A 23,210-nucleotide genomic window follows, 5' to 3' on the forward strand; every position below is an offset into this window, starting at 1 on the left:
GGCCATCGCAACACCTTAATTTTTCTTTTTTTTTTTTACTAATTCTATTGCAGATTTGATGCTGTGCTTGGGATCATTGTCCTGCTTCATGACCCAATTTCAGCCAAAATTAAGCTGTAGGACAGATGTCCTCACATTTGACTCTAGAATACTTTGTTATACAGAGGAGTGCGTGGTCGGCTCAGTGACTGCAAGGTTCTCAAGTCTTGTGGCTGCAAAACAAGCCCAAATCATCACCCCTCCACCACCATGCTTCATAGTTGGTATGAGGTATTTGTGCTGATCTGCTGGGTTTGGTTTTGTGCATTATGACGATTATAACATCTCTACTTAGGTCTTGTCTGTTCAAAGGACATCGTTCCATAAGTCTGGTGGTTTGTTCCGATGCAACTTTGCAAATTGAGGCTGTACTTAGATGTTATTTGAAGGGAGAAAAGGTTTTCTCCTAGTAAACCTTCCAGACACGACATACCTGTTCAGTGTTTTTCTAATTGTGTTGTCATGAACGTTAACATTTAACATGATAACTGGGGCCTGTACAGTGTGAGACTGGCGCTGTTGCATTTTTTTCTGCAGATTACACTGTTTTACCTGAGGGTGAATTTGTTAGGACATCGAATGAGGTAAAGATTTTGGCATTGTATTAACACACACCTGAAAGCCTAGCAAACTCCCAAAACCTCTCACTTCACACAGTTTGGTAATCAGCTAATCAAGTGCATTTACTTAAATTACCATCTTAATTCCTATGGAGCATTAAGCGTGTACTTAATTATCCACAGGATTGCGTAGAGCTCTGTGAAAACGTTTTTTCCCCCCCACATTCCCATATACAGTTTAAATACAGGATGCTCATACTGAACATGGATGAAGTTTTTAAAAACGAGGTCAGTTACCTTTGCTTTGTGAGGGCCAACCAATCAGGAGCAAGGCTTCTTAAAGGGAGGGGGAAGGCAAGATTCCAAGAAATAAGAAGTCTTTTTCGACTGTGAATTTGAAAAAGATTAAGCTGGAAAAGGCAGAGATTGGTTTATCAATACAATAAATAATCAACAGATCTTTTGCTGTTGGGTCAGCTGAATTTGCTTAACAAACCTGGTTAAAAATGAAGATGCGGTCTGCTGAGGAAAACAGAAATGGTGTGATCACAGTGTAGTCTAACAGCAGCAGAATCTGTTTTCAGTTGCAGGGAGATTATGCCAGCCTTGCTGCTGATAAAGCTGTATGCCTGGAAGGCATCCATCAAGTCTTCTCCACAGAATGCAGCCTCTGTCACAAAATCAATGGGTTTCCGTGAAGTCTGCTTTCTCTCTTGTTGCTTTAAGCTAATTAAACTGTACCATGCTCCAAATTGCACCTGTCCAAAGTCTTTTTAATGCTCATTCATGGTTTGCTATCTCTCCGTGCATGTTGACATTGCAAGAAAACAAATTTTGCACTGAGTTTATTCAGCTGGGACATTTAAATCTGATTTTCAGGAGAAAATATGAGCCCATTTGGTTTTCACAGATGTGTCTGAAACATATCAGAGGTCACTAATAAGGATTCTGTCTATGTATGCTGAAGGTCTGAGCAGTGCATCGAACAGTGATGTTGCCCGAAGCTTCAAAGAAACCAGATAGAAGTAAGATAGATAGCATGCACCAATCATATCTAATTATCCGTTCTTAATGGCTGACAGTGTATGATATCCCAGCCAGAGATTGGTTGCAGCTGCCTCGTTGTGGCTTTTAGTGAGTATAAAAAAAACACCTCATGAGTTTCTTCCTAGCAGCTCTGCCACCGTATCTGGATTTTCATTGGATGATGGTCATGGAAACTTGTGTTTTGATGGGCTTATTGATCTGGGGGGCGTTTGAACTGTTACTTGGGGGTGTATCCCATATCACGCATAAAGCATTGGTATCGATTGCTTCGCTTTCTCTGTTGGACTGAATGCCTCTGGCCACTGGTGATGGATGGAGGAGGAAGCGAGGCGAGCGAGGGTGAATAGAGGGAGGTTTGTTAAAATAACAATGGGAAACTGCAATCCGTTGCATCTGGGCTTGCGTTTTAGTGAAAACCTAGTTTGGGATGTTTTGAGGAGAAGAATATATCTTTCACAGCTGGGTGACAGTCATCGGATAAATGCATCGAGAGGGAAAACGCTAATAACTAGAATTAAAACCCACGTTCAGAGAGCGGCTCAGCTGGAGTCAATCTCACATATTGATTGTGTGTTTGCACGGCCACAAAGAGTAACATACCTAACTTAACAACGCTTAAAAAACATGTTATTTGGCAAAGCACGTCAGCAGGGATAGAAAAGGTGTGCTGATATGTGGATGCTGACTATGGGTGGTTAGAGGGGAAAAAAAGATCTGTGTCTGCCTGTTATTATTTTTAGATCCATGTGATGGAGGAGGGAGTACAGAAACTTCTGAAAGAACTATTAATTTAATCCAGAGAAAGAGGTTTAATGGAGGAGGCGGTTGGACGGTGGGTGCAATAGTCTTGTGACCTTTTCTTAAAAAAAAAAAAAAAGACATCCTGGAGGGGAGTGTTTCATAATATTCTCTTTGTCTGATTTGCAGAAGCCTCTAAGTAGAAAAAGCATTTCATCAATAGTCATTTAGAGTGGTAATAACAAGAGAAATGTTGAAGAAAGAGTACATATTTCAGCTTTAATACATTTAACTGTTCCAAATTTTAAAAGACAATTTGTCACTAAGCAACAGAGTGGTGTGGTGGTTAGCATTGTCACCTCAAAGTAAAACAGGCCAGGGCCTTTCTGTGTGTTTGGTGATTGTAATTTGGCCATAGCAGTAGTAGAGGCCCTAGTTGGATAAGCGAATGGACTAGTACTTACATAACACTTTTGTGTGACTACTTGCCTCATTCATCCAATCACACACACTCACAAAGATACTTTGACACGCAGACTGGAGTAGCTGGGGATTGAACCACTGATTTTACAATGAGTAAGATAAGATAAGATGACCTTTATTAGTCCCACAGGTGGGAAATTTGTTTCGTTACAGCAAAAGTGCAAAGTTATGTAGTGGAAATTAGAAAACACTGGAATGCAATAAAATAAAATGAAATAAAATAAAATACTATATACAATATAATAAAATAGAATAATATATACAATAGAATAAAAGTAGTGCAGCCCCCTACCTCCTGAGCCACGGCTGCTTCAAAGGGGGTTAAAAAAATAGAAGAATCAGTGACTGAAATCTGAAAGATGTCAGCTGTCTTAATGTGAAATGTAAAGTCCTTGGAGAAAATTACCAACAGTTCCACAGTGTTTTGTATATTTATATGTTTTACAGCTTGCAACTCTAATGTCTCATCTCACCACTCTCAACAACTTAATTTCCAGGTGCACAAAGTTGGCTTTTTAACAGAAAAATCTATAATGGACTGACATGATGGCAGACAGATAAAGTTTGTGACCCTAACTCTAGTGGAAAATGCAGAGCACTTAGGAATGAAGCAACAGAAACACATAGACTTCATTTAGGAGGTGATAAAGACCAGTGAACCTAAAAGGAAACCAACAATGTTTTAAATCTCTCTACGACGATATCTGCAAACAACTCTGTCACAAGCGAGCTCCAGCGTAGGATCAAACTCAAAACATATTAAGAAAGATATGCAAATACACACAATAAACATGACTAGTGGCCTGCCAAGAAAAACATCCACATTCCTTATGTTGCTTGAACAATTGAACAATACATGTGAGTTCGGTCATATGCAAAGTGAAAATGTTGTTTTTCCCCAAACCCTCAATAAATCAAAAAGCAACCATTTGGGAGAGCATGGATGGTAACTGTAATGGTGAGTCAGAGACTCTGCACTTGTAGTAAAATGCTGAGATGTGTGGCAAACTAAATAAGTATGTGGCTAAACTGAGGAGATGACGTGCATGTAAAGTAGACCCCCATAATTAAGGTAGACAAGCAGCTTCCACAAGTTTTTTTTCTTGGAGTTAAAAAGTAAAGAAAGATTTAGTCTGAATGTAAAAACCTTGTTACTATCAATGGACTTACAAGTGAGTGTAAAAATCTCCTATTAAACCCTGAAAACTCTGTGGGTGAGCCATGGACAAGACTTGTGGATGTGGAAGTTGTTTGGATTCCATTTGTAGGCTGTTTATAAGGGAATGGGATTTTGTTTCCACGGAGGTAATAATCACAGTAAAGAGTAAAGTGGCACTTGCTATGCAGTAATTTTTGTTTGATTTTTAAATTCAGTTTTTAAAAAGAACATGGAACATGTAAAGTCATGGTACAATAACCCCACAATACTGAAAAAAGAATAGGAATGAGAATAAGAATAAGAACAAGAATGGGGACAAGAACAAAAATAGCAATAAAAATAAGAAAAAGAATAAGAATGGGAATTAGCATACGAATAAGAATAGGAATGAGAATAAGAATGAGAATGGGAACAAAATAATAACTGGAATAAAAAATCAGAACAAGAATAATAATAATAGGATTACAAATAAGAACAAGAATCAGAATGCAAGCTAGCATAAGAACAAGAATGGGAACAAAATTTTAAAAATATGAACAACAATAAGAATAAGAACAGGAATAAGAATAAATATATGTATCAGCAATTAACAATTTTATTTTGTTGCACATTTAATTAGAGTATATATCTCTGGATTTTGGACAACAACCACATCACTATGGGAACTTGCAATCAACGCTCTACAGTGTTTTTTTTTTTAATTTTTAAATTTTGGTTGTTTATTTGACTAAATTATTTATTCAATAATGGGGACACTTTTATCAGACTCAAACTATGGCCGCTGTTTGTTGTGTATTGACCTCTAATGCATTTAGGGTAGTGCATTTGCTCTTCTACTCCTTATTACCCTCAGATGCTTGAGGTCTAGACGCTATCACTGGTTAAAGGTAACCGACATGAAATAGAGATAAATATTTGATGGCTTGTGGGTTTTTCTGAGAGGCTGCGACCTTCCTTGCAGAGGATAACAAAAAGGAGAATAAACTGGGAGATGCTGTAAGGATGGTGGTAAAGATTTGGTTTTCCTCATGAATCTTTTCCCTCATCTGTCCCTCATTCTTCCACCCCCACCCCCGGTTTTCTCTTTATCGTTTTCCCCTCTCGTTCATCTCTAACTGACTCATTTGCGTCAGCCTTGCTCTTTCTCATCTCCAAGTCCTCCGACTCAGAGAAAAGTCAACACGCTTTGCCAAAGCTTCTCATTTTTCCACCACCTCCTCCTGTTATTCTCCACTCTCATCACTGCAATCAAGCCCAGCGCACCCCTTATGCTCAGACTTACAACCCCCACCTCCCCTTGTTCTGAGTGTGCTTTCTCTCTTTCTCTCTCTCTCGATTGAGGGGCAGAGAGTGGGGGGAGTTTGGATAAACCAGCTGAGAATTGCCCCCTCTAAAGGCAGCCTCTACGTCAGACAGGGACGCTGTTCACATCAGCGGATACACACTCAGACACAAAGACACCTGGCTCTGGCTTATTGCATCCTCCAGCTTTCTCTCTCGCTGCCTTTCTCCCCGTCTTGTTGCCAGACTGGAGAGTAAACACGCCCACGCACAAAAAGGCAGCTGAATCCCGCTCTGAATCCTGATTTTTATGTTGTTGTTGATGCCACACCCTGGGCTTTTTTCGGGTGACCGGGATGTTTTCGTGAGCTCATGCCACAGGTAATCTTGAACACTTGAAGATGAAGAAAATCTGGTCCAAGAAGAGATTTCAGGTGAGTTTGCTTCTTTACGGAAGAATGTCCACAGTGGTGCTTTTATGAAGCACTAGTCATGATGCTTTTCTTTTAGATTTGTAGGTTTTTAAACATATTAGGATGACATGCCACACCCTTTACCTGATACGGATGCACATTTGTTGATTTGCCAAAGGCAAACGACTTTAAAATACACATCACGAATTAGGATTAAGATGTTTTTAAGTTAATACAATGAGATCAACTTCAATACTGTAGGGAAAATGCTACAGGAACTAAATTATTAAATGTAATACTTGCTGTTTTCTGCATTTGTGTTTGATATCTGTTGAAAAATTAGGGATGAATCCCGACAATCGAACAGAGAAAGTCAGCCCGGGGAAAATGTAATTTACCTTCCTGAATACATTCAAAATGATTTCTGAAGACGCTCATCCTGAAAATCTAAAAAGGCAACATCCATTTTCACACCCTCAAGTCCAAATGCACTCCCTCTGTTACAGTGTGCACATTGTTTGTCATGAAATATTAATGTTGCTCGGGTGATCGAGACAGATTTGTTATACAATAAGAAATTCGTATGACAGGTTTCACAAATTCGGGGCAGATGAAAAGTGTGTCAGTAGGCTACACTCCATGGAGACATGAGAATCAGGGCAGCTACTCACAGTGGCTACAAAGTGAGCGATGCACAATACGAAGCTGATTTCTGACGGTCCCTTTGCCTCTTTTGAATCCTACATCCACATCAAAAACTCTTGAGACCTGTTCTTTCGCTTGCCACCAGCAGATTTGTCGGAATAATGCTGGAAGGATTTAGATTATACCCACAGAATATGTTTTTGAAGTCTTTGCCAAATCCAAATTTTCCAAAGGACGCCGTTTGTGGCTGGGTTTTGCTGATATGAACGCCTTGGGGGCATAACAATGGAGATCATGACAACGATGGAAGCTTCTAGGGCAATCTGTCAAACAGCGGTTACCACCAGGCAACTGTTAATCAATTTGCCTGACACAAAAACATCAACCAATAGGAAGTGAGCGGGGAATGTGGCGGGCAGGGGTGGGGGGTGGGGGAAAAGTGTGAAATGAGTCACTTCACTTTGCACTTTTCCTATTTCTGCTTTCAAGCCGCTGCAGAGCCGTGAGTCATTCTGAGGAGTGCTCCTCTGTGATGATTGACAGACTGTCCAGGAAGCAGATTCACCAGCTGCTTTAACAGCACTGACACTCAAAATCTGTCACATTCTCATTTTAAGAAGATCTCTTGATTTTACAGTTGTACCTGGATGATGATTATCAGTTTATCAATTTGAAATTTTCACATTTCCTTGTGATAGTGACCTGTTAAGAAGTGACCTTTAAGAAGTTGTAAAGCATGTAGCAAGTCAGATGTAAAGCTTACCTAGCCACTGAAGTGATGATGTAATGAAGAGAGGAAGAATAAAACAAATAAAATGAGCATAATGATCTACCAGGCCTAGTTTGTGTAGAAAATATTTATTTTCAACCATATGCAGATTTTTCCTTTTTTTGACTTTATTCTGTACCTCTATACAGAATTTCAACTTTGAGCTTCATTCCCTTTTTTAATGGCTTTCAATCACCTCTCACCATCTTTATCAGCATATCTGGACAACTGAACTTGAAGAGAACAAGAGGCTAGCAAAACTGACTGACTTATGGCCCCATTCAATAAAAATGTCTGAAATTAATAGTTGAACGTAGTCTTTAAGAAATGTTTTGTTTATTGAGGACCTAAAAATACTATTTGTTATTCACCATTTGCTTGACTTAAGAGATCGCTATGTCTGCCTACTGTAGATCACAATTTTCTCTTAGTCAGGAATTGCCATGTTGTTTACAAGTTGTTTAGCAACAGCTTCTCCTTAAACATGAGTGCAAGACTGGAGAGGGTTGACTATCATTTCAGCTACATAGAAGGCCCTGTGAAATCACTGTATCTAGGCAGGATTCTCACTTACAAGCGTTGATTCTAATAGATTGGGAGTGGGCCATTGTTTTTCCCAGTGGGCCATAAGAAACTGGGACTTTTGTGGAGGGCTGTGCCAATAAACTGAACTCAATTCTGCTCAATAACAATTTTATCTCCCTATAAGCTTTTGGTGTGGCCCTCCACAACAGTCCCAGTTTCTTATGTTTGCCCCCGGAAAGATTAATTGCCCACCCCTACTGCAGGTGACGTTCATGTCCTTTGAGACAATACACATCCCACACATCACTTAATTAATCTAGACTTTGCACAGACATTATTTCAGTAGTGAAGAATCAACTTCACTGCTCAAGAAATGTACCTATAATTTATAATGACAGTTTCTTACAGCGCAGTTATCCCACTGTATTTTTTATAAACTGTGTTTTTCTTCATATTTACAGGCAATGTCATAATGAAGCAAGGGCAAAGAGATCATGTTAAGGAATGCCACAATATCAGATTTTCACCCCACAATTATCATGTCCAAAACATACAGGCACTACATTTACTCTTCTTGGGTGCGAGAGGCTTCAAGTGTTTTTTTCCAGCATAATAGTAGCCACAAAGTGTAGCAACTAGCTAGCTAGTTAGCTACTACCCTAGCTATTGCAGTAGTCAGCTAGCTAGCATGATGTAATTTTCTTTTTTGCTTCCTTTTATAGCAATTAAGGTGCCATACGTCTATAAGTCAGTGATATCACTACTTCATTTTTCAAACATCAAGGTTATCGTAAGTGCTGGTATATTGTGATATTGTCAGCTAGAATATTTTCCACAGCAGATATTTTGGCTCGCCACTGTAGGAAAAGAGTAATGAATAACCTTAGTTCCTGGAACCTGAAGTCCATTAATTTTCAATTAGTCCATGTCAGTCGGGAAGCATGAAAAACACCCGGAAGCCAAGGGGATGCTCAGAAGGATGTGTGTAAATAAAAGGCAGATGTAATTACCGCTATTAGTTACACTTGTGGCAAAAGGTCTGCTGTGGAAAATGCTTATTTATACTACATGCCCCATTTTTGAATGTCTGTGATGAAATTACAATTGGAAAGTGCTAAATACAACTGGAAACATCCACCATGACTAAACTCACTTAATTTGACCACAAAGCTTTCAAAGTATTTTTGTGTCCAGATGATTCCCCAACAAGGACCTGAGAGGAAGATCAATATGCTAAACAAATTAAGTATCCGTAGGGCTTTTTGACTTTTTAGCGAAGTGTAATAGCAGTGAAGTATGAACGCAAATTGGCTTGACAGTACCGGAGATGCACGATAGACACAGGTGAAAACTGTGATCCAATGCCTGAAGTGCATGGTTTTATTAAGGATGAGCGGTTTCATTAAGGACCAAAGTATTTTTCCGTAAATGGGAATCTATGCAATTTGTTTTTCTGTGTTAAATAGAGTGTTTGGCTGCCTTGACTGTTGAATAATGCATTTTACTCTTGTATCTTATTTCAGAGAACTGGGCATTCCACACGGACATTTGGCAGATTTACCCATGGTGTGTTGTCAGTATGAGCTTTACACCAGTTCTATTCTACCGTAGTCTCTTCCGTTATTATATTTAATTCATTTATTTATTATTTTGGTTTTAAAAAATGTAAATTTGAACCATTTTTCTCTTTTTTTGCCTGATCCCATTTCTTTTGTCACCATTTTAGCTTTCAATGGCATGCGCTTCAGTTGGAACAACTCTTTTATACATAAAAGCTGTTTTTTACATATGGTTTTAAAAACACCTGTATTGCTTCTGTGTATGTTCTACTGCTCGACTCCAGCAAGAAAGTGGGGCTCATTCTTGTACATCCACCCCCACAAAGCAATATTGCTGCAGCATAAAAATCCTTGAAAACTGTGTAAATTTGACGGCTTGAGGTATAATATTTGGCAATATTTGTGTAATGTAAGCTGTTCCAGTCACATTACTATTCAGGCTATACACTTCAAAAATATATTTCCTTGTAATTACATCACTGAGTTGATTTAACTCGCCTGGCGTGCGAGCTATTTAACTTCATTTGATACAGCTGGGTGGATCTACATACCCACACCTGTAAAAAAACCCACACATACACACGCTAGCAGTGCAATAGGTTAATTGTGCTTCTTCATGTTACACTGGCTTTCTTATTGTTAGGCAGAGCTTCTGGAATTATCTAATAAGGATGTGACTTGATGTGAGGCGCAATGAGGTGCAACCTATTTTGTGGTTGTCGTCCTCCTCCTTCGCAGGCTCTCTAACCAGTAAACATATCTGTCAGCCACCCAGCAGTTTGGCTGGTGATTTTAGACTCTAATGGGTACGAAGAGGATTGGTCGTGTGGGTGAGAGAGATGCTGGTTTCCATAGTAACGGTGCTCTCCCGTCTGCCCTCTCTTGCTGCCACTATGGAAGCGAAGTTTTCCGCTCCTGCCGAAAGCAAAGCTATGGTAAACCCGCCTGTCATCCTCTCTCCTTTGTTTTTATTTATTTGATCTGTTTCTGTCGCTGACCTCATCTGATGTAATGTGATCTCAGCAACGGAGATGTGGTTTCAGGCTCCTTACTTTGACCCTGAGTGTCTGTGTGTGTGTGTCTGTTTGCCTCTGTGCTGCATCTTTTGTCTTCAACATTTAGGCCGAGCTTTGTCAATCAGCGATCTGCACTCTGTTTGCATCGTGTTTATCGTCGTCACACCCTGTTGTTTTTGTGTCCTTTCCATTTTTGAATGTTCCCCATAAAACCGAGAACCAAGTCAGATGTTTATCCCACGTCTTCTTTTTGTAAATTATGCACTCAGAGTTCAGCTTTCACTTTATTATTTTTTTGCAAACCATATTTATTTACTGATTGTAGTTGTCCTCTTTTGTGAAAACAGTCAAAATGCATGAGTTCAAGTCAAATAACAGCGTTGAGTAAAATTTAAGATTTTGCTCTTCTTCCTTATATATAGATTCCTCTTGAGCTTCAAGCTGACTCAAAGCTGAGTGAAGAGCATCTTTACATACCCCTCCCCTGCATGCATTTTTATAAGCCACAGCTGGCTTCATGTCACGCTCCAGTTTCAACCCATTTATTTCACTCTGGGGGGGCGAGGAAGGGGAGGGGGGGCTCTCCGCAGCTCTTTTCAGTGACCCATCAAAACGTCTGCTGCTAAGCAAATGTGAAAAGTCATTTTCTACCTGCGCTCTCTTGTTGTTTCCAGCCTCCTCTTCCCGCCCTCCACCTCAGCTCCTCTTTGCTGGATTTCCACCTTCTCCCGTCTCATCTCAAAGTGTTTTCCTTCTCTCTGTTTCAGACTCTGAGACCACAGAGGATGAGACCACAGAACCTCAGATGGAAACCAAAGAAGGGCCCGGGAGGCACCATGACAAGGCTGGCCGGAAAGGACCTTCAGGTATTTTATTTAAACTCCTTTTTTTTTTTTTCATTTTTTAAAGCTTATGTAAGTTTGTGGTTTCAAGGCTTCGTTTTTCTTTTTTGAACTCATATTTTCTAGCTGCAAGCTTGCACTACTTAAAGAAAATATTCTGCAGCTCTTTGTCCAAAATGATATTTAGCCCGATTTACAGCTCCACCACCAACATCTTTGCCAAAAACACACTTGTATAAAATTATGATAGACAGATTTAATGGAGGCTGTTATCATGCCGGCCCAAGACGTGCGCTGGATGAAATCCGATATGGCAGAAGGCATTAATCCCTCATGGTGTGATGCAACAGTGTGACACACTGCCCTAGTTTCAAGCAGGGAACCTGTCTCAGGTCTGGAGCTCTCTGTGTGGCTCCACAGAGGAACGTGCTGTCCAACAAAAATGGGACTATTTCTGCTGGATAAATGAGGCTGAAACGAATGCATCGAGTACACATGCTGTGCCAATTAAAATGTAAATGTACATCGTTAAGTTTAAATAGAGGTGCGTTAATGAACAGAGATCAGGTGGAACGGTCCAGTGGGTTGGTGAATGTTATGGTATACTCACCTAAAAATGAGGTGCTGCATGAGATTTCTTTCTTTCACAGTTTACCGTGCTGGTGTAGAGCTTCAACAGCTCAAATAATCAGTGAATTTACTGGCTGGTTAATCATCTTCCAGCTTCTCCAGTGGGAGGATTTGCTTTGCTTTTCTCTCCAAATTGAGGATTTTTGCAGTTTGGACTGCTGTTTGCACAGGAAAAGACACGGGAAGCCATTTCTTGGATAACACAGATTTGGGAAATCATAAATTATTGATAGTCTAAGACCTACTATTGTTTATATTTTTCAAATGAATGTATCATATCTATTATAATGCCACCCAGAAGTTTGTGGTTTGTGAGCTCTCCCTTCTAGTATTATGGCCATTACTGTTTTGGTCTTTTGGAGGAGAAATGAACACATTTGGACAAGAACCAAAAGCTGCACAAGTGCATGACACAGATACAGATACATGGTATTTAGATCAGATATTACACAAACACACTAAGACTACTGCACAGACTTCTTAGAGGAGCTGTTAGTGGACATAACTTTACAGCAAGTCAAAGCATAACCTTAAACTTTGATAAAATTTAAATGGTGGAGTTATCCAAAGATGTGTGGCCGTTATAGAAGGGGAAATTAGTCATAGATACTGAAGCTGGCATTTTAACATGCAGGGGGAGCCAGCCTCAAGTGGCTTTTTGAGTAGCTGTGCACTGTGCAAAAGATTTGAGGCAACCCACACTGATGGTACTTTCCTGTGCTCATAATTCCATCGACTTTGACAAAACCTCCAACACCACTGGCTTAACGAAACCCCCAATAATGACAGAGCGTCCACCGTGCTTTACACATGGCTGCAGACACCTACGCATTCAACGATTTGGACCAAAAACTTCAGATTTAGATTTGTCACTCCTGTTGCCAATGTACACTCTGGTTCTTCCCTTGAGCTAGGTACCATTTTGTGCTTTAATAATTCATGGGTCAAGTGTGCCAACAAACAAAAAGCATTAATCTGAAAATGGTCAGGTACAAGGACTGGACTGAAAATGAGTGAAAAAGCAGATTAAAACTTTGAAAGACCTTCAGAAAGCCTGGAGAACTATTGCTCGAAACCGCTAAAAAAAAAAAAGGCAAGAAAGTCTGGCTCCTTGGAAGCAAAATATAAAGAAACGAGTTGTGGCTCAAGACTTTTGCACAGCAATCCATATTGGCTTCATTCTTCATCCACAGAAGTGTCTTTTCGTCATCTTTAATTCAAACTCTCAGGATCTCAATAATTTGACTTTAATATAAGTTTGACTTTAACAGAGGTCTCCGTTCCCAAGTTCTGTATCTCACGGTCGTGGGTTTGGGATTCTTTTTGGATTTCAGAAGAATGTTATTTAGTCCAAGAGCTTCTTGGTTTTGTTATTTATGCTTTCTATGCTTGTCTCCTGTGTAAAGTCAACCTTTTCTCCATGTTTGTTTACATTTTGTGTTTGTGTCAGATTTGAATGTTTGACTCTTGGTGTGTCAGCGTTCACTAGTTCCTGTTTTATTTTGATAGTTTCTTATTTTATGTGCTTTGTATTGAGTTTTGCTTTCCTGCTCTCATTATTCCGGATTTGTTGGTATTTCCTTGTGTCTCGTCTTATCCATGTCCTTTCTCAATGCTGTGTGCTCCCTTATTCTGTGTTTTCCCTTTGACTCAAGCCCTTCCTTGTTTTTGTTTTTAGAAAAGGCTTCAGCAATAAAGCTGCTCTTTAATTTTGAGTCTTGTCTCCCAAGTCCTACATTCTAGTTCAAATGTTAAACTCCTCAAAGCCCCCAGCATTTGATTTCCTCTTTTCTGTAATAACAGCCCAATTTAAAGCTACTGTAAAGAAAATCTTCCAAGATTTTACAGTTTGGAAATCGCTCTTATTCAACTAAAGCAATGAACTAAGATATATATTTCATCCCTGCTGAAGATTTTTTTTGTTGCTAAAATAAAATTGCATATTGACTAATAGGTACTGTGTGAGGCAGTTTACTTGATCTAAAGCAAATCAGATTAAGCCTAAAGAGCATTAAATTTGATACAGGAGGAAAAAGAAATTCAAATCCTCTGGATCTTAATGCAAATGTCTAAAATTTAAAGGGGGGGAAAAAGCATTTTGTCTAGCGGCAAGGTTACGCTTGAACCTGTTAGTGTTGCGTTGACGAGAACAATTCCTGAAAGAGTCTTTACTAATTTGCTAAAGTGGTGCTGGTGCATTGGAGTCGTAGAACCTTTACGTCCTCGCCATCCACTCCTAACCAAGCAACATGATGTCTGAATATAGACCTGAAATATTGACACCCTTCTCCTCTACCACAAAGAAATGTTACAGTATATTCTTTCCTCGCTCATACTCGGTGTTTGCACTTTCTAAGCTTTTGTGTTGGTGGGCTGACTACGCCCTCATCACGTCCCTCCAGAGACAAGCCACAGAAAAATAGAAAGAGAATATCAAATGAGGGAGGGATGAGGTGATACATCATTTGTTTTCTTCATGGAACAGAGTGGTTGCCTCTGCTGAATACTAAATAATGACTACAATACCTTGTAATACACAAACAAGACACATTTTCTCCTTAGGCAATGTATTCCAGAAAATATTTCCGGCCCTAAAGCCAGACACGGATGAGATATGTTTCAAAGCACGGCGTGTTCAAATAAAAATGAAAGCTGCTGCCCGGCCTCAGAGAGAAGTGAAAATTTTGAAGCTGTATATATCAAGGGCTAAAAGTGTGGCTGCTGTGAGAAGATTTCTCATTTTGTTCCATCAGTTTTTTTGAGAAACTGATATTGCACAGCTTCTGATGGTGACGCTGAGTCAGTATCATTCAATCAGTCAAGCGCTAAGATGGTTTTTTTTTTTTATCCCCGACCGTATCGTTGCTTCAAGGTTTCCTTCGTTAACAGAAGATGCTGACCGCTCTTTTTTTATGCTGCTAAAGCATTCTTGTCTCCGTTGCTCATCGCTGGGCGAAGGATCACTTTAAGTGGTACACGTTTCAAACGTGGCCCCTTCACTTTCCGTTTCATTTCCTGTTTTCAAGCAATCAATAGGCTGTTTATCCATCATGCTTAACAACGCTGTCTTCATTAGACGTCATTTCCCCCCCACCACGGGTTTTTTGCTTGCTTCTTACTCCATTAACTTCCAGTTAAGACATTAAAAAATATTTTAGATATAGGAATGCTTTATTAGAGAGTAAAGCAAAATCAGAGTCTTGGTGATACATCTTTTCTTATTAGATTTCTGCTAAAATGTTTTTAAGAGGAGCACGGTATTAGGAAATTACCATGCTTCCATTAAAATGGTTTAATTCACACGGCCCTCAAACTGTCTCTTCAATCTGATGAAGTTTGACTTGCAGGAACTTCTATAACTTCTATAACACCAAAACCAAAAAAATAAGTATATACCTGTGTATATACCATACAATAAAAACAGTCATGCAATATGCAATATGATATGAAATGACGTGATATGATGATCCAATGATGGTTGGTATGATATGAAATGATAATACAATACAAAGTGGTACAAACAATGTGAAATGATACAATACAACATGAAATAAACAGATCCAGACAATACAATTTAGTACAATATGACATTTTATGTTATGATATGATACAATAGACACAATATAAAAAGATACGTGTCATACAATAGACACAGTACAATATAATATAATACAATGTGATATCCAGCCTATTCATTTATGTCCACTGTAATGAACATTTGTTTTTGCTCTCTATCATCATCACATCATATTTATATCAAGTCCTGATGTGCTCAACAGAGGAAATCATGGCCTTTCCAATGGTATCTCATGTGTTTGGCCTCTTTTCGCTCTGAAGAGGAAGAAATATTAAATATTTTCTTCATCCCATATTTGGAAAATGCCTTTAGCCTAGTAACTATTTACTTACTGCAAACAAATGGCTGCTTATTTAGCCATGCCTGTATATAATATTCTGTTATACAAGAAAGCTATATTGTTATTGTTAAAAACAAGTAACCACAGTCTCACCAATGAATTAGAAGGCTCCACAGTTCAAGATCATTTTCAACACAGACACAGTTTAGTCTCTCTATTGATCGCCCACAACAACCAATATATTGTTGTTGTTGTTTTTTTAATGCTAAAAGTCAGATATAAAATTATACAATTGTAATTTTTAAATTCAAACAGTCTCTCTCCCTTTCTCTCTTTCTCTGCACAGGTGAGGGAGGAAGGGTGATGGACTACAATCCCGATGCTTCAGATCGCAGGGCCACCCTCCCCGGCACCTATGACCCTGTAGTGGAGCGAGAGCTCCGCACTCTGGGTTCCCGACCTCCAGGGCCCCATTTGGATCCCACAAACCCAGCAAGGCAAGGCCTCGGTGGGGGTCCTACCGAGGGGGCCCCCCCTGTCCGTCACCTGGGTGTGGAACCACTCATCCGAGCGTCTCACGCTAACCTTGCCCGGCCCATTCAGGGGTCAGAGGAAAGTGTTTCCGTAGGCAGCGACTACTATGGGAGCATGTTCAGCCTGTACAGAGGGAGAACATTTTCTATGCCGTTATAGCACATGGCTTTTTAATTCCCAGGATTTCCCCCAAAAAGCAAAAAGACTGTCCAGAAACCCAAATTGCAATGAAAACTGACTCATACGGCAAGACATTATATCCTCCATAGACCCAACTCGCAAAAACTTTATTCCATTTGCTATACAATTTGTTATTCATTTTTTACTCTTCTTTATATATTCCCATTTTTCCATATAGTGTACTTTTTTATTTTGATGTCACACTTTCCTTCGACTCTGCGTGCCATCAGTGTGGATTGATTTGAATCTAACAATGATTACAAGCCAACAAAATAACAATGTTAATATTAATATTTCATATAGCCATTAGACAGGATGCACTTGTACAATCTTCTAATATAATATATTATTCAGCACTTCTGAAAACTGTGATTTTTACCCACTGCATGTTTTCTACAGCCGCCCCTCACTTTTGGATTAACACCATATGTTTATAGGTTTGCAGTGGCATGCATGGGTTGCTTTGATCCGAGCTGATATTAGCATGAGTGTTCTCACCGAGTAATTATCATGTGATTCACAGGTTATTTTTAGGCATGGTGTTATTGTGTTAGAAGTTTAAGCAGGGGTGCTTTTTTTGATTTTCGTAGGAGTTTATGTTCTTATTTTGTAATATTGTTGGTGTAACATGCCAACAACAGCGGTTATTGCAGTTTTAGGGTTAAGGTCTTAAGAAGTCTTAATCTCAAAATTTCATTACATTTGTTTCTCTGCCATTTGATTTCACACTGTCTGATGTGTTGCTCATTACCTGATACAACACAGAAAGCACATGGAAAACACAAAGAACTCAAACATGATGAGACAAAATGACACAAACGGACATTTATCTGCATCTTATTACTCCTCCAAAGTCTTCGCCACTGCACCAGAGCTCTAACTTCACCCCTCCATTATTTCCCCTCAATCCTTACCCCTCTAGGCTTCAAACTGCTGATGAATCACAGGGCCTGTCCTCCTATGTCCCCCTGTCTTCCCCCCAGCCACCTCTTACCACGCACAAAAACAGCATCAGCACACAAAAACAAGACTCGGGCAAAGTCAAACCTTCAGATCCTCAAACTTCTAATACGGGCCAGTCATCTGGCACCAACAGTGCAGTTATGACGCCCAAACTGGCTCGTGCAGGACCCAAGATCTTTGACAAGGTCCTTGCCTTTGAGGAGCGATGGGCGAGTGTGGATCTGCCACGAGGGGCAGCTTCCTTTGACTCAGATGAGAGTGGAAAGAAGACAGGAGGCCCGAGCAAAGATGAGAGTCGAATACTGCAGGGCGCAGCCCAGAAGAGAGCGGTATTCAAGCAGAGGGCCTCTTCATTAGAGGACAAGACAAACTACTCCCAGAGGATCCAGAATTACCAGAGCAAGTTCACAGAAGAGCTCCAGCGGATCAAGAAGCTTGTGGGGAAACCAAGCTTGAAGAAGGCATATTCCACTGAGCAGCTGTCACAGAAAGACAGGCTGCACACGGGGAAAGTAGAACCCATTCCTGCCCAAGTGGTTAAAAAGTTAGAGGCGAGGGAGCGAGCCCTGGAGGAAGGAAAAGTTGGGGAGAGGGAGGGGGGCAGCATATGGAAGAATTCTCCGCAGGCCCAAGGCAAAGACCCGGGGAATCAGAGCAGCAGCCCCGAAAAGGAAAAGATGACACAGTCAGATTTGCACGGGAAACCAGTAGATAGCGCAAGGAAAATCTCTGTTACCACGGCAACGCCACCAGTTCACCAGTTACCAGGACAACCATCGCCAATAGCTACAAAGACGAGCCTAATCAGGTTTGAAGAAGATTATCTTTACTTATGAAATTTTCTCTTAAAAAAAGATTCCAATATGATCACATTTGTGTATTTTTCTTTGAGGGATTTGAAATTTCTTTTAAAAAACAACAACTAAGCACTTAATGGAAATTAAGAGTTTTAGACATGTAATATATTTTTTTTCCCTCACTTGTTATATTACATAACAGCTTTCTCATCTTTTGCGTGCAGGGAAACCCTACAAAGCTCTCTGGCAGCTGACAAAGACACACTTGTTAACACATCCCACAAATCTTCATCCTCCTCCAGAGTTGATTCAAAGAGAGACACCAACATGAACAACAAGGCGGACCACCGATCACCAGGCCCAACAGGGAAGAGAGCATCCCCAGTAACTGTAAGGGAACCAGGACCCCAGTTCCCACCCAAGCCTCCTCGGCTCACCCCATCACCCAATCCTTCCATCAGCCCGCTCCTAAAACGAAGGAAGGCGGAGGTGGGGCGGACATCTCCGGCCATGAAAGTGAACATCCCCACCATCCTGGTGGAGGATGAACCCATGGAGACAGAAAGTGTTCCACACAGGAGCAACGAGGGAAGCAAGAGGGAGGGCAGAGTACACAAGAGCAAAAAAGGCCGTTCTGCTCAACGGAAGTCTGCAGACGAAGGTAGGTGAGCTTTACGAGTGTTCTAGATAAACGTGTTTGTAAAATATCCAAGCAGCATCCATCACAGATGAGAGTCTAGAACTGGATGAACACTTTAATGATTTTGGGAGCCATTAGGTTCCTGCCTGTGGCTTGACTGACCCAACTGTTGTCCAGTTTGTTTCTTTACACAAATAACAAAACAAATACAACCACCTTTTGTTGTCCCTTTAGAAGTCTTTGAGGCTTTATCTATGGATTTCTGCTCAACTACCAAGTCTACCAAGTTGCCAGGCTTACAGTACTATTTTCATAAATGTTCCCATTTGGCAGGTCAAATAAAATAAAATATCTAGACAAAGTGGTAGAAGGGAGCATAATGACAACCATAACCCTAACAAAAGAGCACTAGGAAGCTGGTGGATCTTAAGAGATTAAATAACTCCCTTAGCCCTAAGCTAAAAAGTTTTGCTATCATATCTGATTAAAGGTTTTTGTTCTGTTTCCCCTTTGACCACCACTGAGTGAGATTATTAAAAAAACAAAAAAAACAATTTAAACTGTAAAAAGATTTCACCGACTTTTGTCGACTACCAGGGGTCAGAGAACTAGACTTTTTTGGGTTGTGACTTCACTCTTAAAGAACGTAAAGTAATACTGGGTGTTTGTTTGCTTCCCATTTTAACAACTTTTGCTTTTTTGTGCCTCATTTGTGACTTTAAGATCTGAAACACAAAAAGATCTTATTGGAGATTTATTACCTTTGCTAGGCTGTAAGTCCCCGAATAAGAAAAACATGCACATAGAAATAAAAAATACAGATTACAAACTAACAAGGAATGATCAAAAAGGTTGAACTTATATATATTATGTTGTCCACCATGGAAAATTAATCAAACCCAGAATTGCTGCCGGGCCCAGACTCACTAATGAAACTCTTTTCATCATGGGGATCCGTAAAAGGAAACTAGCCCAATGGCTTAATTTGGAGTCTGACCCAGTTTTCTAAAGCAGGTAATAGAGCACCGGCAGCTGCACAGAAAACACTCTGACCGTCCCTCTAATTCACAGGCGGTTCTTCCGATGACTCTTACCTGTCTGCTGATGATGAGCCAGCTGAGGCCCCGAGGTTTGAGAAGCCTCTTGAGGACACCACCGCACCCAGTGCCTCTGAGGTCACACTGCAATGCATCATCACTGGCAGCCCAACCCCTACTGGTACAGCTGAAGACAAGTCACCATTTTAACATCCCCATTTTCTATAATTTTCTTTTTTTGAATTTAGTAAGGAGACTGTTTTCTGTTAAGTGCTGTATAAAGCGATTTCTTGCACACATAATCTTATGAAATCTGGTCAATTTTAAGTGAAACTCTCATAAACCAAATCAATGAGCCTTTTCATTTCACATGTTTGCAAGCTGACTTCTTCCATATCAGTTTTTCAGTGTTTGTGTTTTCTCTCTCTTTCACCTTTTCAGTGACATGGAGGAAGAATAATATGGAGATCCGGTGTGACGCGCTCCATGTGGTTAAAGCTGAGGGCGAGAAGCATAGTCTGGTGATAAAGGAGATGAGGCTGAGCAATGCGGGGTCATATTGCGTCACGGCTGTCAACGCAGCGGGCAGAGCGTCATGCAGTGCGACGCTCTACATTCAGTCAGGTGAGGCTGGGCCAGAGCCTGCTTTCAAGCCCTGTGCGATACTTTAAATATTGGTATCAATTCGATTACCAAGTAAATATACAGCCTGTATTGCCAGTTCCAATACAGATACCGATAATTTTAACCTATAAATGCAGCTTTTATGGGGGTGAGCAGTGTGTCATGATTTATGAGATGAGTCATCTTCCAAAAATATTACATTTATTTAACACTTTTCAGTAGATGCTGAACTTAGAAGGACAGAAACAAAGTATCCATCCTATCGCACTAGTATCTATCCAGTACCAATACCAGCGTATCGATGGTTGCATGTATCCGCCCGCCTCTACTGCTTTCTTGTTTTGCAGTTAGACATGGTGACACATTTTACCAGCACAAATTTTAAATGAGGAGAGCGACACCGGGGGGAACATAAAAACGATGCTGTTCTCAAACATGTTGACTCACACTTTAATCCGCTGCCAGCCCTCCTCCGCCTGACATTCTGTCTTAATGACTACAAAGGCCCGCTGGAGCTCAGCATCCCGACCGGGGCTTCTTGCAGCGATAGTTGCCATGGCAACCCATTAATTCTTGAAGGCACCGAGCTCCCCCTCGGCATGAATTCAAAACGCAGACCTGCCCCCGTCACACAAAGGTCTCCTGAGCCTCAAAGGCAGCCGTGGCATTCAAAATCAGGCAAAAAAAGGGAAAAAAAAGCGCCTGCAGTGGACGGGTGTTTATACTACACTGTGCATGAGAGAAGCTCCCAGCAGTGCCGGTTCGGCCTCATGCAAATGCAACTTTCCCCTCTTCACAGTTTTGTCAACAAATGCGAGCGCTCACCCTGGTGCTTTTCCGACAGCAGCACGCGGGCCTCTGTTGCCATATTAGGCCAGCGGAGTCTAACTTTGCAGGAGTATTTTTAGAAGGCCTCTTGTTCTCTCGGGTAATTGCCGTCTGTTTTATGTCCCCGCTCGAGATTACAGCTGTAATCGTGGAGTTTTTCATCACTTCAGATTTCACGCTACAGGGCTTGGGGATGGAGCTGCCAGAAAGTGGCGGGAGATTATGTGAGTCATTTTAGCCGAGAAGTGTGTAGATTGTTGCCACGACAAGCCAAAATAGTGGGTGAGATTGATTTACTGGCTTCAAAGAAATATGCGCGAGCATAACACAGGCCTATTGTCATTTTTGCATTAAAAAAAATCAAAGAAGTTGAAGAGCCACAGCTTTGTGACTCAGTGGAGTCTTTAAAAAATGACCTAAGCTTTAATGAACTTTTAAAATATTCACCTTTTTCATCAGCCCAGGATGTCAGGACTGTAAGAGAATAAAGGCGTAACAGTGATGGGAAGCAGGACAGGGTGGAGGAAAGTTGGTCAGCTCACACTGTTTGGGAGTTGTGTAAGAGTTGGCAGGTTTACATAAATACTCTGGGGAGTTATCCCCTGGTGCACAGACGCCGCTCAGAGATGTGACTCTAGGTAGGTTATTTTGTTGTTTTTATCCCCCCCCCTCACCCCTTTTTTTAATGCTATAAGCGCAACAGAATATCCACCTACGTCGCTTAATAATTTGGCATAAACAGTGTTTTTTTATCGTGTTTCATTGCTATTAGTCAGCTTTTCCATATATGGCTTTCGGTGCATTTCTTTCCATCTGTACATGCGACCAAGCCTGCCTTTCACTTGCAGATGATGACCTACTTTCCCTTTATTTTGCACAGTTGAATGTCATGCAAAATACCTATCAGTCCACTGTTCTGCCATCTGAAAGGGGGGGACATGTCTTTATTCTACTTGGGTAATTGATTTTATTCATTTTCACTCGCAACGTTATCTAGTCATACCAGATATGTGAGGTCTTGGGCTTTGCAGAGATTGTGAAACGCTGACACGAAAACGAAGGCAACAAAAGAAGAAAGAGAGACAGAAAGAGAGAGGCAGCTCTTTATATTTCTGTGAGTTGAGTCTGACTGCAGTCCAGACTGCCAAGGGTCCAGACACAGTGTCTGATCTAGAACTCGTGGGAATGAGTGAATGATTGGGTCAGGGATTAAGGGATTAATTCGTTATCTGTTCGCTTATGGTCACTTCAGATGGTCCCTGTGCTCAGTGTGTGCAGGTGCATGTGGCCCACTTGTGTCTAACCCACTGCTTTGTGTTGCCAAGTGCTCATTTTGGCAAAGATCAACACCAGCAAAGCAAAAAAAAGACCATAAACATAACGAGCTACGCTGGTGCCATGTTAACCATATTTCAAAAGGCTTTGCACTCAATTACTTAAATTAAGACGTGTGTAAATCAGAATTGACTTTTTTGTGAACTCAAATAAAAATGCATTAGACACGGCGGTAGTATGCTTGTAATTCTATTATATTTGTGTCCGATATCTTGTTCTTCCAGAGCCGACCCACACGCAATGTGGGAAATCTGCTGTATCTCTGGAAATCAGCAGTCCAATCCAGTCAGATGAGGAGTACCTGAGTCCTCAGGAGGAGGTGATGGAGGTCGGAGGCTCACTTCCTCACCATTTAAAAGAGCGTCCCTCATTTCAGGTAAAAGTATAAAAGCTCCTTATGATTTTTCTTTAAATAACAAGCGCAGCGTCATAGTCGATGTCTCTGATATCCCCATTTCGGTGTCTTTCCCGAATCATCATAATTAATGTTGGTCCAGGTTCGACACTGCAAGTGACCAATCACATTGTTGTGATGTATTGCCAAAAGTATTCGCTTGCATATGAATCTGAATGACATCCTGTTCTTAATCCTTAGGGTTTATTTTGATAATTTGATAAACTCTTTGCAGCTCTAACAGCTTCAATTCTTCTGGGAAGGTTTTCCACAACCTTTAGGAGTGTTTATGGGAATTCTTCCAGAAGCACATTT

The 23,210-nt window shown here is 40.6% G+C and overlaps 1 protein-coding gene across 6 annotated transcripts in view; it reads left to right on the top strand.

The window, feature by feature from the left end:
- LOC102780512 (striated muscle preferentially expressed protein kinase-like) overlaps positions 1-23,210 on the top strand; it is a 61,115-nt gene that overhangs the window by 13,079 nt on the left and 24,826 nt on the right. For 2 of the 6 annotated variants that reach the window (XM_087836440.1, XM_087836443.1), the window contains 7 exons: positions 11,002-11,100; positions 15,910-16,060; positions 17,200-18,048; positions 18,262-18,698; positions 19,749-19,895; positions 20,156-20,338; positions 22,726-22,877. In XM_087836440.1, the coding sequence (XP_087692566.1) occupies positions 11,002-11,100; positions 15,910-16,060; positions 17,200-18,048; positions 18,262-18,698; positions 19,749-19,895; positions 20,156-20,338; positions 22,726-22,877 (2,018 nt within the window). Of the gene's footprint in view, positions 1-5,411; positions 5,742-9,182; positions 9,226-10,118; positions 10,154-11,001; positions 11,101-15,909; positions 16,061-17,199; positions 18,049-18,261; positions 18,699-19,748; positions 19,896-20,155; positions 20,339-22,725; positions 22,878-23,210 lie in introns of those variants that run through there. The other 4 variants (XM_087836442.1, XM_087836444.1, XM_087836445.1 and 1 more) reach the window with 4 other exon arrangements.

Source organism: Neolamprologus brichardi, chromosome 23 (assembly GCF_056152115.1).
Source record: "Neolamprologus brichardi isolate AB-2024 chromosome 23, ASM5615211v1, whole genome shotgun sequence".
Lineage (NCBI taxonomy): Eukaryota > Metazoa > Chordata > Actinopteri > Cichliformes > Cichlidae > Neolamprologus > Neolamprologus brichardi.